This window comes from Mirounga leonina, unplaced genomic scaffold (assembly GCF_011800145.1).
Source record: "Mirounga leonina isolate KUSES-001 unplaced genomic scaffold, KU_Mleo_1.0 Mir_53, whole genome shotgun sequence".
Classification (NCBI taxonomy): domain Eukaryota; kingdom Metazoa; phylum Chordata; class Mammalia; order Carnivora; family Phocidae; genus Mirounga; species Mirounga leonina.
In genome coordinates this window covers 64,751,027-64,767,530 of record NW_023270807.1, presented here as the reverse complement: position 1 = coordinate 64,767,530, position 16,504 = coordinate 64,751,027, and the positions used below count along the sequence as shown (strand labels likewise).

At 34.7% G+C, this 16,504-nt stretch overlaps 1 protein-coding gene across 3 annotated transcripts in view; it reads left to right on the top strand.

Annotated features, from left to right (window-relative positions):
• SESN1 (sestrin 1) overlaps positions 1-16,504 on the top strand; it is a 114,499-nt gene that overhangs the window by 95,171 nt on the left and 2,824 nt on the right. For 2 of the 3 annotated variants that reach the window (XM_034991761.1, XM_034991762.1), the window contains exons 2-8: positions 4,855-4,920; positions 5,708-5,908; positions 6,513-6,695; positions 8,647-8,889; positions 12,476-12,623; positions 13,532-13,644; positions 15,754-15,944. In XM_034991761.1, coding sequence (XP_034847652.1) covers positions 4,855-4,920; positions 5,708-5,908; positions 6,513-6,695; positions 8,647-8,889; positions 12,476-12,623; positions 13,532-13,644; positions 15,754-15,944 — 1,145 coding nt within the window. The remainder of the gene's footprint in view (positions 1-4,854; positions 4,921-5,707; positions 5,909-6,512; positions 6,696-8,646; positions 8,890-12,475; positions 12,624-13,531; positions 13,645-15,753; positions 15,945-16,504) is intronic. The other variant, XM_034991763.1, reaches the window with a different exon arrangement.

Genomic DNA, 16,504 nt, shown 5'->3' with positions numbered 1-16,504 from the left:
TCATTCAAATGATCTAATTATATTTATTTTTCAACTAGTTTTGCAAGTGGGTAGACACCAAAAGCCAAGAAATGCTTTTATTTTGCATTTGTGGCAAATCATTCATTCTTTCACTTAAGGATATTGCTATAGATTCATAAATGTATCTGTAATACATTTGGAAATTAGAACAGTACTTCTAGTGTACAAACACTGATTCATACAGTGATAAAATACATATATAGTCTTTCTGTGATACTGTCAACATTTGCTAAGAATTTTCATATACTGAAAATGAGTGTGTTAATATTATACACTAATGAAGAAATAGATCTTATTTCAGAGATTTGCAACAGTGTTGTCATGGCAGAGGCTGTTGCTCTCTCTCTGAAAATGCTGATTAGGAGGATTGTTGAGAGGAGAGAACTGTTAGTTCCCATGTTAGTTTTTCCAGCCACACCTTCACTGAGAGCCTGTGAGGTTTGTGCTGTGATTAGCATCTACATCTACTTTTTAAACAAGGCCTTTTGCTGTTGGCAGTTCTGCCTCTTAGAATCTGGATTGGCCAAAATTTGTTCAAAGTCTGCAATTCATTTTCTTTAACAGCTACAGATAAGGCATAATTGAAGTAACCTTTAGGAAGTTATGAAATGCAGTTCATTTGGCTTATGATCACCCTGTTAAAGACCAGCAGTGCCTTTTTCAAATCAGTACCTGCTAGAAAATAGGGTAGTTAGTAATTTTATCATGTTGACTAGGAAAAGAAGTGTTTCAAAAATGAATTTTCCAGAAAATTGAAACTTTTAACCTTTTAGAAACCAAGAATATTATTGTATGACAACAATGTTATCCAAAAGGACCTTTAAGGTATCAAAAACTTTTAAAGAGGCTCCAAAAAGTAGAAATTAAAGACACCAACTCTGGAACCAGATTTCTTAGATTCAGCATCTACCTCCACCACTCACTAATACTAACTGAGCTAGGGACTTGATTTCAAATTGTGTACATATATTTATAAAACATTATATGTAATTATTATTTTATATTTATAACTTATATAAATATATATCATTTGATATATATATAAAAATATAAATAATTTGTAAAATGATCTCCTTCCTGCCTGAATCTGGACTAGGATAAATTGGAATGGAGTCTTAGAGTTCATCATGTCATTTTCTTGTATCCCTCTCATGTATCTAGTCTATTAAGAAGGAGAACAAAGGACATCTTTTTGAGTCTAGCCTTCAAATATAGGATAATAAATTCATGTGAGTCTAGAACAGCACTGTTTCCCATTATATCAGTTTTGATCAACTCTTTTTGGGAAAGACTTGATTTTTTTTTAAGTATATGGCTGTCTCCCTTCTCCCCTTGCCCCAGTCTTTTCTTTCACTTCCTCTCCTTTTCCTTCCTACCATTTCCCTTTCTGCTTTTACATGACACAAACCTCTCACAACCTCTTCAGCCTGGTAAGAAGTTGACCCTGGTAGTCTAAGTGTGAGTTGGGTAAAATTCTATTTTACCTGGAACTACCCTTAAGTAAAATAATGAAATTGAAATCTCAAATGTCAGAGACTTTTTCCATTCTTTTCCTTTCTTCAGTTTTTCTACTTTCTGTCTCCAGCTTTCTTGCCAGACTGGTACCTCATCAAAGAATTAATGGGACCTTAGCACTAAGAGGTTATTAGCATAATGGGTCTATAATCCATTCCAAAAAATGTTTGCTTTTGACTAACATCCTGCTTTGAAACACATAGTTTTTCATTCTAAAAGAATATATTTCTAAAGGAACCAGGAAGGAAGGTTTTGCCCATTGAAGGCAAGGAATAGGCAGACAGTAATACCAACATAACCACTAAATTTGTAGGGGTGGACTTTCACAGACTTGAGAATTATATAGGACCATTGGGAAAGACCGTTGCTATACCTATAGGAAAATACTCCATTTCTGAAACTTTGATAGCCAGTTTCATGGAATTCTAAAGCTATTCTTTTATGATAGTTCAATATATTTTTGGTATAGAAACAAAACCAAATAATATAATTCAGCCTCTTTGTCTTAAGGCCCATGTGCCATCAGTCTTATTATTAAAAATATGTATATGCCACCCACATGTTGCTGTAGTTGTAAAATAAAGTCCTAGAAATGGACTTGCTAATTTTTTTCTCTCCTTACAGATAGTAACATAATACATACATATTATGCACTTTGCTCCCCCCCCCCCCCACAGGCACACACACACACACACACAATGGGTATCTTTTAGATTCTTTTAAAGCCAACTCATGTAGAATTGCTTCATTCTTTGTAAGGACTACATGCTATTCTAGTCTATGGTCATAGTACATTGAAACAGTCCTGTTGAGTACTTAGGTTGTTTTATATCTTGTACTATTAGAAACAATGTTGCAGTTATTGTCTTTTTACATACATTTCTGTGAGTACGAGTTAACATTTAAGATGAAATTGTTGACTCCAAGGATTTCTGACTTTTTAATTTCAGTCATTATTTCAAATTTCCCTATTCTATAGGTTGTAGTAGTTTATACTTATGTATTTCTTGATCTTATTTCCTCACATTTCAGAACACTTCCATCAGAAATGTGTAAGTAATGAATGACTGTTTATCCACCTCCTCTTTAGCACAGCCTGTTATTAAACTTTTGATCTTAAGCAATCTTTTAGGTGAAAATAGTATCTCAGTGTAGTTAACTTGAAGTTTTATTAAGAGGTTGATCATTTTTCAGCCATTTGTATTTCCTTTTCTTTGAACTGACCTTGTCCTTTGTTCATTTTTCTATCAGGTTATTGGGGGTTTTCTTTCTGATTTGTTTTTTTTCTGGTTTTCTTCATGTATTCAAGAAGTTTAGCCCTTTTGATATAGGAGTTGCAGATATATTTTGCAGTTTTCTGTTTGCTTTTGACTTTTTATATGTTTATTTGTCCCATGTGAAAGTCTTTTATGTCATCAAACTTAACAGTCTTCTATTTTATAACGTCTGGGTTTTATGGCATTCTTAGGCCTAACTTCATTCCATAAGTGTTTTCTTCTAACACTAATGTTTTCTTGTTTTTGTTTTTACACTTACCTCTGATTTGTTGTGGAGTCAAGTATGATTTATGGTTGCAACTTCACTTTTTTCTGAGTGCCTATCTAGTTGTATCAAGATTATTTATTGAATAATCCATTTCTCCTCCATTTGAAATGCTACCTTTTTATATACTAAGGCCTCAAGAATAGTAGTGTCTCTTAGGTATAAAATGAATAATAAACCCTTGAAATGGGTGTTTTCCTAAAATGCACTTTATTTAAGATAGTGAAGAAATGAGAAGGAATAAATATTGATTTTAACCTTAATATTTTGCCCAATATATTTTGTTTGACATCTATGTAATTGGATCAGAAATTCAGCAGTTAGAAAGGCTAATAGAGTCATTGTTTTATATAAATGGCTGCATTTGTGCCAAGATGATGTATTGAATAGCAGGAATGTGGGGTTTTTTTCTTGCATTTTTTTATAGGCTATTAAAATCAAGACATGCACGTGGCTAGACCAGTGAATTGAGTGCCTCTTCTAATGAAGGGTAGAGTTAGAGCATTGCTATGTTCAGTCTAAGTGTGGAATAACCAGAGTAAGACATCACTGGCTTCCAGTACATGTCTATTTGAACTATATTTCATAAATTTGTTGGCAAGTATAGCCTACTTTGAATCCAAGTCTTAAGTTCTCCCAATAAAGATTTTCTTCAGTTTTGTCCTGCCTGCTTAATTTTTAAAAATCCATTCTGCTCAAAAGGTTTTCATTCACTTGGATCAGATTTTTTGAATTTTTGCCACATATCCATCTCCGTCTGCCCCGCCCCCCTTTTTTCTTCTTTGAAAGGAACATCCTGAAGGACTTTTGGAAGCAGTAGAAGGTAGAAATAATATTTGTATGTAATTATATAAGGAAGGGTTGATATTTAGATGTGTAAACTCAAGAAATTTTGGGGTTTTTTTTTAAAGAAATTGATAAGACATGAACCTTAAAGAAAAAAGTTGTATTATTTTAGTTTTGTTTCTGTAGCACTCTGTATTGGGGGAAAAGATGGGCCCCTAATGCTTGATTATCAGTTTTTGTTAACCACACTATATGGTCACATAAAATATAGGATTTTAGTAGATTCCAAGTACAGGATTCTAGATTCGCTATGTCAAAGGGCAGAAAACCTTTATTTCTTAAATAGTTGAGCTTCTCAAAAATATAAGCAAAGTTGATAACATTATAGTATATAAAAAATTTTTTGCAAACTCACAAAATTCGTTTCTCTAAGAATGTTTTACTCTGCCACAGAGAAAACATGCCCTGCAGTACTTTCTCTTGTGGATTTAAGTAACTACTTTCTATTTTTCATAGTATTTCTTCTCTTATTGTGAAGTGTTATTATAGATGTAATAATAATTACACTCCTTTCAGTTTAAGACATATAGGTAGAAATTAGGGCTTTTTCATTTCCTGAGAAGATACACAGGGATTGATGTTTTGGTTGGTTGAGTTTTGGATGTACAAACACATTGGTCTTATTTTGTATCACTGACAATCCACAGGGTTGGTTGCTATGTGCTGAACTTTCTGTTCTAGACTTTCTGCCAAGTACTTTATGTAAAACTCTGGTTTTAGTCAAGCAGGTTTTTTTGTTTTTAGTCATATTATAAGCGCTTGTCAGTTATGTGATACAAACAGAAGAGTTGGTATGTATATATGGCAATGAAAACAAACCACCAAAACAGGCCTGTCTGTTCAACTGGTTGTTTTTCCCTCCCATTCCTGTAGCCGCAGTTCATGTTGTTTACTGCTGGAGGCCTAAGATGGTGTAATTTTCTTTTCTAGGAACTTGGAATTAGAATTCCTCGACCACTAGGACACGGACCAAGCAGATTCATCCCAGAAAAGGAGGTATGTTGTTTGTGAAAGTACATAGTGAACCGTATGCTTTTAAGGAAAAGCTTTCATGACCCACATCTTGGCATCTGAACAACTGTTGAACAACAACATGTTTTACGCAGAGTTGATCACAGTTAATCATCATGCTTTGGCAGTGAATCTGTGGGATTAGAAAGCTGTTATAGTCATGTTGATTTCTAGTATTTCATGATGTTTTTCTAACACCCATATTTAATCAAGGAATGGTAAGACTTGTTTTTGACCAGTGATACTTCATCTCCTTATATTTAGATGTTTAGGTGTATGCCCATAAGCTGAGTTACTTGGTCTTGACCATCTCCACAGACTGGTATCAATGCAAGATTGGAGCTTTAATTCTAAATATGTAAAAGCTCCTATGCTTTGTTTTCAAAGATTGTTTGATATTAATTTTGGTTCTCCTTAAATGAGTGAGAGTAGGTGTTACAAGGAAAGGGGAAGGGCTTTAGTGTCTGTTTGCAAGCTCTGCAAATTTGATAATCTAAATCTGCTGCTTTTTCTGGATTCTGGCCAAGTCTGCAAGCAGCCTATCTAGATGGCCTTTAATGTTCAACCTTTGTTGTTTATCTCCTTCTACATAATATGTGACTGTTTGTTCTTCTATCTTGCTACCCATTGAGTTAAATTTTCAGAGTTATAACACCTCTCTCAAGTCAAATTTAACCTGCTTCTAGAGGACACTTAAGGAAAATAGGTATGCACTGCTTTCTAACACCAGTTTACAATTTATGTAACCATGGTTTTCCTCTCTTTTATACAGATTCTCCAAGTGGGGAGTGAAGACGCACAGATGCATACTTTATTTGCAGATTCTTTTGCTGCTTTGGGTCGTTTGGATAACATTACATTAGTGATGGTTTTTCACCCACAATATCTAGAAAGTTTCCTAAAAACTCAACACTATCTACTGCAAATGGATGGGCCATTACCCCTACATTATCGGCACTACATTGGAATAATGGTTTGTAAACATTAAGTGAAAAATTCTTTCTGCCTCCTTTATTAATCTTTTTAAGAAATGGTTAATGCTTTAAACACAGGGATAAATGCTTATATTCTGACTTCTGATTGGATTCCTGTTAGGTAGTATGTGATTTTCTTCCTTCTAAGTAAGTATACTCTCAAGTGTAACAGTAAAAAGAAGTATGTTTTATATATTCTTAAGAACCATTTTCCATTAAATGAGAATAAAGAACACAAGATTTATTCCACTATTTTAAGTAGTTCACATTGACATAAGTGGTGCTACTCCTGTTCAACTTGTAAATTATACTCTGTTATTTTATGGTTGGCACCTTAATTGAAGTTTGTTAATCTGAGGATCTGAAAGTTGTTATATAAATACAATTTCTAAGACAAATACTTCTATCAGATATTTTGTTTGTTCTTGGGATATTTCAGAGGTGCTTTCTATGGTATATGTGATTTTTTTTTTAACGTCATACAAAACTGCATTTCTGTAGTTTATGGAAAAGTTGCAAACATACTAATCAAAAACTTGCTGTTTTGCACATTATAAAGGAAGATTTTAATATTTATAGTTAGAGTGATCTTTTTGTTTTCAGGCTGCAGCAAGACATCAGTGTTCCTACTTAGTGAACCTCCATGTAAATGATTTCCTTCATGTTGGTGGGGACCCCAAGTGGCTTAATGGTTTAGAGAATGCTCCTCAAAAACTACAAAATTTAGGAGAACTTAACAAAGTGTTAGCCCATAGACCTTGGCTTATTACCAAAGAACATATTGAGGTAAGTAGAAGTAATGTATCTAGGTGTCACTTAGAGATTTTTTTTAAATAGACTTTATTTTTTAGAGCAATTTTAGGTTTACAGAAAAATGGCACGAAAAGTACAGAGTTCCCATATTCTACCCCCTTCAACCTCCCCCCCCATCTTTCCTCTTAACATCTAGCATTAGTATGGTATATTTGCTGTAATCAGAGAATCAATATTGATATATTACTTTTAACTAAAGTCTGTTGTTTACATTAGGGTCTACTCTTTGTGTTGTACAGTTCTATAGGTTTTGACAAAAGCATGTCATCCACCATTATACTATCATATAAAATAGGTTCACTGCTCTTAAGAATCCTCTGTGCTCCACTTACTCATCTCTCTCCCCTGAACCCCTAAACCCCTGCAACTACTGATCATTTTACTCGATAGTTTTGCCTTTTCCAGAACGTTACATAGTTGAAATCATACAATATATAGCCTTTTCAGATTAGCTTCTTTTACTTATCAGTATGCATTTAAGATTCCTCTGTGCATTTTCTGGGCTTGATGGCTCATTTCTTTATTACTGAATAATACAGTGTATGGAGGTACCACAGTTTGTTTGAAAGCCATCTTGGTTACTTACGGTTTTGACCAATTATGAATATAGCTGCTATAAACATTCACATACAGGTTTTTGTGGGTTTTTTTGTGGACCTAAGTTTTCAACTCGGGTAAATAACTAGGAATTAGATTGCATGGTAAACCTGTGTTTAGCTTTATAAGAAACTGAAACAGCCTTCTAAAGTGGCTGTACCAGTCTCCATTCCCACCAGCATTGGATGAGCATTCCTATTTCTCCACATCCTTACCAGCATTTTGATGTATCAGTGTTTTGGATTTTAGCCATTCTGATAGGTGTGAAATGGCATCTTTTCTATCTTTTTCAAATGCCATTTAAACTAGTTCCTTCTGGTTCTGTCTATTAATAGAATAAAGGTAGATTGACATTCTCTAAAAGTAACTACCATGCAGTAAAAAAAAAAAAATTAAAAAAAAAATTTCTAAGCTTTTATTTATTTGCGAGAGAGAGAATGAGAGACAGAGAGCATGAGAGGGAGGAGGGTCAGAGGGAGAAGCAGACTCCCTGCTGAGCAGGGAGCCTGATGTGGGACTCGATCCCAGGACTCCAGGATCATGACCTGAGCCGAAGGCAGTCGCTTAACCAACTGAGCCATCCAGGCGCCCAATGCAGTAGAAATTCTTAAAAATACAACATATGTTTGGGCTTATCTTTCTATTTCATAGAACACTTTAGATATTATATAATTGGAGCATCTTACTAAGATTTGAATATGATTAATGTAGTGTCTATTGTATCATCTGGTAATATAAAATTATACAAGATTATAAAACAGGTAATGAAGCAGAAGGGATATAGATTTGTAAGGCTTTGAAAAATCGTAGCCTTTACCTTGAGCATAATTTTTTAAATATAATTTGATGATTTAGGAATATTCAGAGTCAAGTTGTTCAAACTCCTGTCTTTAAAATTCCTTGAGAAAGCTTGATAATAGAGAAAAACACGGGCATATTTTATACAGTAGCTTTCACTTGAAATACATTTGCATTGAGACTTTGAACTAACAACAGTTAATGCATTCATAATCCAGCATCTGACATATGGCAGCTGCTTTTAAGCAAAATGCATTGTATTACATTTTTAAATCAGGATTTCAGAAAATCAAAATAATAACGAAAGTGTCATTATCAGGTTATGTTAAGCTCTATTTGTAAATACATAATTCATAAAAAATTATTTTAGCAAATTCTGGGTTCTACATGTCTCAAATTATAATTTTACTCCAGGTTTTATATAGTGACTAATCCTGTTTTAAATAGACTAAATACCAAGATGAACTATTCACTTTTACCAACACCATAACCCAGTATATAAATATGTTCTCATTTTTTTTTTCTTAAGGGACTTTTAAAAGCTGAAGAACACAGCTGGTCCCTTGCAGAACTGGTACATGCAGTAGTTCTCCTCACACACTATCATTCTCTTGCCTCATTCACATTTGGCTGTGGAATCAGTCCAGAAATTCATTGTGATGGTGGCCACACATTCAGACCTCCTTCGGTTAGTAACTACTGCATCTGTGACATTACAAATGGCAATCACAGTGTGGATGAGATGCAGGTCAACTCAGCAGGAAATGTTTCGGTAAGTATTATCTGTTACAGGATCATCGTAAGACTAATCACAGTAATTGCTGTTTTATTATTTTTTCATGTGACTCCTTAGAAAACCCACCCTGTGAAGTCCGTAGAGATATTAGGCCCCTCTATCTGTTCACTCAGCAGGTTCCTCTAAATGCCCAGCACTAGAGTTTAGTGCTAAGGGATATATAATATTTTAAGACCCTCAAGTAATTTTAGGATCAGGAACTGTCAGCATGTGCCCCATCAGAGCCAGCTAGTGTTGGAAGGGTGCTGCATCGAGTTGAGGGGAGGCTGAGACCATGCAGCTTGGTGGTCCGAGACTCCCTGATGCTGATCACATTCTTTTCCTTCCTTTTGCATAAAAGAAACAGGCTAGTTTCTTAATTATCTTCCAGAAGATTTAATCAGCCTTTACCTGGAAATTTCTCCTTTTAAAATTCTTTTTCATGTTTAACTTGGCACAAATATATATAAAAGTGAATGTAAATTTATTAAAATGTTTTCACTTCTATCCCTTCTCTGGCTTTTATATTTTCTCAATTTTGTTATTCCTTTGAAACAGACTAGAAGTTGAATTTTCTATAAGCAGGTTTTAATTTCCTGAATACAATGAGTCAAAATTCCCTTTGCATTCTTTTGCTATAGTGAAAATTTAGTTATGTTTCCAAAGAGAAATCACAGCAACAGCATCACAGTCTTCTGAATACTTTGCATAGATTTTTCTCAGTTATATTATTCCTTTGAAACAGATTTAAACAGTTTGAATTACCTTTAATGTATATATTTGACTGTGGACAAGTTACCTAAACTCCCTGGGCCTCTGTTCTTTCATGTGTAAATAAAGGTCAAACACAAGTTTGAGGTTTAAATGAAATGTCTCTAAAGAAGTAAAAGGCCTAATCCAGCTGGCATTGATCAGGTGCTAAGTAAGAAGTAGCATTTACATATTGTGAGATTAGCACATGAAGGGAAATATTTTTTTTCCCCAGAGTTGATCACTGCCATGCTGACAAGGGTCAAGACCATCAGTTTCACCCTCTGTTGAGCTACCTTGATTAATGTTATAGGCCCTTCTTTGGCCACTGATTATTTATTAAAATATACGGGTTATGAGATGGTCTAAGGGAGAGTATATGTCAGTTGCTAGGATGCTTGGAGTTGGATTGTTGTCCTTCCCCACCTTTGATTTAGTACAAAGCTAAAGAAAATAATGGGGCGGGGGGAGTCTTACAGGGCCTTAGGAGGGGCCAGAACTTGCCTTAAATCTTCCTCAACCAATAAGTATTTTGTCTATTAGTGCTTGAGAGAATTTGAATGTAGGATGGGTTTAACTGCACAAAAGGAAAAGATATTTACCACTTTATATGTATATAGTATATATACATATAAAGTGAAGAGGCCACCTCTTAATGCTAAAATGGTATGGCGTATATGAATAAGCCTTGTTTCATTATAGAAATTCCCAAATTTGTACTTTGTGTGTATGTGTGTGTGCAGAAAGGCAGGAATGCTTTCCTGGACAGCAGATGAATGAGCAGTAGCTTTAGTTTGTATGTAGGTACAGTTGGCACTATGTATGTACGTACTCTGGACTACTTAGAAGTAGGTTTTTTAATATAACAAGTAAACTTGAGTTGTAATGTATTTTGGGGAATCAGTTCACTACAAATTGTGACTGTAAACATTGTACTGTAAATGTTTTATAGTTTTCCCCCAATAAAATTTTTGGGGAAAAGGGTAAAAAGAAAGAAAAAAAAATAGCATGAGGCTAAAGAAAAAGTACTTGACTATTTCTGGGTATTCCTCTATTACATGAGATAATAGCAAAATAATAGAAATTTTAAATTTCTCTAGTAAAGTCCTCATTCTCAGATGTTGAGTTGGCTGTTTTAAAAGGTTTACACCCCACACTGATGGCACTTGTCAGTGAGTTGATAAAGTTTATTCTTCAGGTATATATCCGATATCTGACTCAGTTACAGATACTAAAAAACCAAAAAATTTCCTCATACAATATTAACATTTTAATATTAAAATGAAATGCCTTTTTTTTTTTTTTTACACTAGCAACTTTAACAGATTATTCAAGGAGCAAAAGAAATACACTTTGTCTCCTTTTCCTCTTAATTCACTATAAATCTATCAAGAATTGTCCTTCCTAAGAATACTTAAAATTTGGCTATTTTAGAAGGAAGTAGATAAAATAGTATAATGAAGAATAATGTGAGTTGACAGAAACCTTGATTGGTTGTTTTTTTGCTTTGGTTTGGTTTTGTAAACCTTGGGTCATTCTTTTAAGCAACATAATCCTTTTCAGACCTTTTTTATTTGGCTGCCAACTCTGTCTCAGGAGTAATAAAGGAGATGTATGTATCAGAAGAATCTTCAATACATCATAGAAACACTTTCCATCACGAAATTGTGAGAGAAAGTGCTTACTATAGGACATTTTCATGTAACTGTTAGGATCATATGAAAATATAAAGCACTAGTAGTATAGACTGTTTATTTGTCTCTTAATATAGAATTATCCTGACAAGCTTTCTGCAGCAAATATTTCGCAGATATCTGCTATGTGCCAGGTACTATGCTAGGCTCTGACTATGTACTAGTAAATTAAACAGACAGGTCCCCTGCCCTTATGAAGGTTTGGTCGGAGGGAGGCAGACATTAAACCAGTATCGTGCAATAACAATACAAATTGTATTTGGTGCTCTGAAGGAAAAAGAGTGCTATGTGAGAATAGGGTGACAAGGTTCAGGATGGGGGGATAGGACAGGAAAAACATATAAGCTGACTGACACCTGAAAGACCAGTGGGTGTAAGCCAAGAAAAGAGTGTAAGAGTAGGGGAAAGAACATTCCTAGTAAAAGATATTTATAATGGGGAAAACTTTGGTTTTGTATTTGAACACTGGGATTTGAAATTGGAAGATCTTACTGTTTTATAAGATAAATTCCACAGATTTGATCCCACTTTCATAGTAAGGATACAGCAGTGTATAGATGTATATATTTTTAGGCTAGTTCAAGCCCACTTGGCCAGTCCTCATGTGTCAGACCTGTCACTACAGATGTCACTGCTATAGTCATCCCAGCAAGTGACAGCTGCCGGACCCATTTGCAGAGGTCAGGTGGAGAATTCCAGCCCTGTAAGGATAGGTTTCATTCTTAATTGGTAAATTAGAGCTGATTACTATAATTTGAAAATGATAGACGCATGTTGACAATACGCTCAATGTGCATAGTTGATGGAAAACCACTTATACTTTGTATCTGAGGAGTTCTGTTTATATTAACTAGTTTTAAATTTTAATTCTTGAAACAGCATTAACAGTAAGACATTACTAATTTTATAAGGTAAAAATGATGTGTTCTTAAAATCATTTTTATTTTAAAATCTGCATATTTATATATGTAACAGGTCAAAATAATTCCATTTTTTAAATTATTCATGTACTTTAAAATCATAACATCTATTTTTCCTATATTCTGTTAAGTCTGTTTCACAAGAACTTGTATTTTAATAAGAATTTTAAAATTTCATTTTTTCTGACATATGTAACATTAATTGTATTTTCTCTTTAGGTAAGTGATTCCTTCTTTGAGGTCGAAGCCCTCATGGAAAAGATGAGGCAGTTACAGGAATGTCGAGATGAAGAAGAGGCAAGTCAGGAAGAGATGGCTTCACGTTTTGAAATAGAAAAAAGAGAGAGCATGTTTGTCTTCTCTTCAGGTAAAAACAATCATTACATAGTCATCAAAATTTCTGTTGCTTACAAAAAAAGAGGCCCACTTTATTTAAAGAATTTAAAAGTTTTAAAACATCAATCCAAATGTTTTTCCTTTTAGAGAGGCTATTATTGCATAGATATTCCTACTTACAAATAAAGCAGGCAACCAAGAAAAGGAAGTTACAGTATAAATAGCACTAGCCTAACAGAGGACATTTGAGTTTTAGTACTAAAATTACTGCCAATAAGCTTTGTGAATGTAAGTCACTTAACATATGAATGTTCACTTTTTCCTCTTTAAAATTAGGAAATTGAGTTCATAAAGCCCTAGCGTTGCTTTTCAGCTTTAGAAGTCAATGATTTGTGCAAAGGAGCTATTTATTAGACAAACAACAAAGTTGAATCCTTTCTGTTTGGCCTTTATGTACAGGCTATAGGATTTAATATTTAAACCAGGTAATTTAAAGGAAAAAAAGGTAAAGTATCTCAAAATGTATTTTGATAACAGTGGTATAAAGAGTATATGTGTTAAAAGCACCAAGTTTCCTAATAGCAAAGAAAAAATCAAATTTGTATAAATGAAGGTTGGATGTTATCTTATTTCTCCTTGAGGAAAAGGGGTTTTTTTGTTTCTATTGTCTTCAAACAAACATGAAAATAATCCAGAAAAGCTAAGAGCAGCAGTTCAGGACACACTGTAAAAATGATTCACCATTCCAGAATTGTCGAGGACCTTTGAGGTGTTAGAGAGATCATACTATATATTATAGGACATTATGGTTTTAAGACTTTAGTTGATTACTCAGTGTCAGAGAAAGGGTTATCCTATTTTTACTTGTTGTAGGTAAAATGAATTTTAACTAGCATCCTGTTTTTGAAAAGCTTTCAGTGGCTTTTTTGTTTATTTCAGATGATGAAGAAGTCACACCAGCAAGAGATGTATCTCGTCACTTTGAGGATACTAGTTATGGCTATAAGGATTTCTCTAGACATGGGATGCATGTTCCAACATTTCGAGTTCAGGTAAAATTGCGACTTGCTGTTATACACATGACGGGTTAGAAATACTTCAGTCTGACTTAAAATAAGAAAAGTCCCCTGGATTTGAGAATTACAAAATGTTGCAGAAAGAAGTAACTTTTCTATGTCAGGCAGTTCCCTTAAATATATTTATTGTGTTGTTAAAGTTTATAAACCAGTTGATGAGAAATCAAAACACCTTCATCCATAAAACTCAATTACAGTAGTGGGTTAGGTTCCCAGGTAGTGTGCTAAAACTCAAGTTCCTAATATATCTAAACAATGAATAATAGTAGCATGTGTAGCACTGGTTTTTCTCCCCCATTCCTGTTGAGCCCCAGTGTTAAAATGAGGCCCTGATATGCACCAGGCCTGATGCCAAATGAATGTCCCCAGCAACTCAAGCATTATATATATATATATGTGGGTGGAAGGAAAGAGGATGAAAAAAATCAGAAGTGAAAGATAATGCTTTTTTCTCTTTAGAGAGTAAGTTTGTTTTGTTTTTAATTTGGGTGAGTTCTTACAGATAGGATACTGTAATTGTCATGATTAATTTTCTATGCTAATTTCCTTTAAAACAGTACTGAATGTTATTTGAAGCAATGAGAATTTTTGAGGGTTTTAATTTTAAACCTTGAGAGGATTCACATATTCCAAAATTACTTAGTACTTATCTCTTAGAGTGAATAAAATTAGTGATCTAGGGAGTAGAATTATTGTTGGTAGACCCAGTTTCCTTAGCTCCCCAGTCACTAACTTTGAAATACACAGTAAAACTTCCTCAGTTCAATTGTGTATATATTGAGTCCATGGAAACTTAGGGACCTAGTGGTCCTCTAGGATACCAGGCTCCTTTGTTTTTGCTTGGTAGGAGGCACGACGCTAAAAAAGTGCTTTGCAAACATCTCTCAGGACCAACAGTAGCTATATTCCCTGGTTCCACAGTAAAAGGTGAGAATCAATCAATTAGCAAATATTTATTCTGTGTTTAAGCTTTGTAAGACTGCTTCCAATCAAATCTATTAGTAGAAACACTGCAGCCTAAGTATATTTTTTAAATAGTCTATCGTATAAATAGATCGGTAAATATTTAATTCAGATGAGTTGATACTCCAACTTCCTCAATTGTTGTGAAGGGCTAATGTTAATAACTTACCAGAAATAGGAAAATTTGAGACCTGTAAGATTTTCTTTGCTCAATTGATGAGGATTGTGTTTACAGGGATAAAAATTTGGCACAAGGAAGAGTTATAGAATATTTCTACTTGATAGGGTAATTGTGTCATGAAATATAATAGAATTGAAGAGATTGTGTGGACTGGAAATTTTATGGAGGAAGTTAGGACTTGAGAGATTTAAATGGTCCAAAAGCATGGGCATTGTAAAGCAGAGGAGACTCTAGGCAATAATTGAGCTTAGGTTGAGAGAGTGAGGGAAGGAATCATAACGAAATTGGCTGGCCTGCTGAATGCTTCAAGCAAAGGATTCCTACTTCTGATTCATGGGAAACTAGTTTAAAATTGGTCAGGTTTGTAGATTTGGGGACCAGAGTGATAGCATATCAAAGAGGTGTTCCAGGAAAATTAATATGAGAGCAGCATAATAGTGTAGGGGCTTATTTTGCTTGAGGTAGAAAGAAAGGAAGCAGGAAGATTTAATGTAGGAAAATGAATTAGGAAACTTAGTGCTAAGAGAAAGGAGGTATGAGGAAAAGGAATGAGTGATGGTGGTTCTGAATTAAATTTTTACAAAATTTGAGGACCATTGTAATAGCTGCAGCAATGGAAAAGGAGAAAGGACTCCCAAGATAGGTTGCCTCTGGATGCTGAATGAGGAGAGAGTGAGAGAAAGCTGAAAATGGGTGGCCTGTGTGTAAGAGAGAAGGAATTCCGTTGGTTTTTTAAACTCACTGAGTTACAAAAGCTTGCATGCTTCAGTATAGAATATGAAAACACAGAGTGTACTGCAAGTGAAGCTGGGAACTAGGATGCACTGGAAAGGCAGTGGATTCCAACTGCCAGTAATCTCACCATACGACAGAGCAGTAGACATAGAACTATACTTGGCTACATTTTAATTACTCGCATTTGTTCTATTTTCTGTATTTAGGACTATTGCTGGGAAGACCATGGTTATTCTTTAGTAAATCGCCTTTATCCAGATGTGGGACAGTTGATTGATGAAAAATTTCACATTGCTTACAATCTTACTTATAATACAATGGCAATGCACAAAGATGTCGATACCTCAATGCTTAGACGGGCTATTTGGAACTATATTCACTGCATGTTTGGAATAAGGTTAGTCTGTTTTCTTATATTTTTCCCTGGGCTCAATTATTCAGGTGCTTGGAACACACACGCACACAGAAGCACATATACAAATACTCAAAACCATCCCTTCCCCAATAGCTTATTTTTATGCTGCTTATGAATCACTCTGTCCTAGCTAGGCAGGAGGGGAGTTAGGGATATTGACAAGAGTTAAAGGACAGATGCCTCCAGGGAAGGGGAGGGCAAACAAGCTGGTCCTAGAGCATAGAGGAAAAGTTTGTCACCAAACATCTTTGATATCATCTCCTTCTTGGAACTTAATACCCTTACACTGTTCTCCTAGCTATTTTCAAGCTCCTTCTGAAGAATACCTACTCCCATGGTACATCATCAAAATGCAAAGCTTTCAGGGGCGCCTGGGTAGCTCAGTTGTTAAGCGTCTGCCTTCAGCTCAGGTCATGATCCCAGGGTCCTGGGATCGAGCCCCGCATCAGGCTCTCCACTCGGCTTCTCCCTCTCCCCCTGCTTGTGTTCCCTCTCTCACTGTGTCTCTGTCAAATAAATAAAATCTTAAAAAAAAAAAAAAA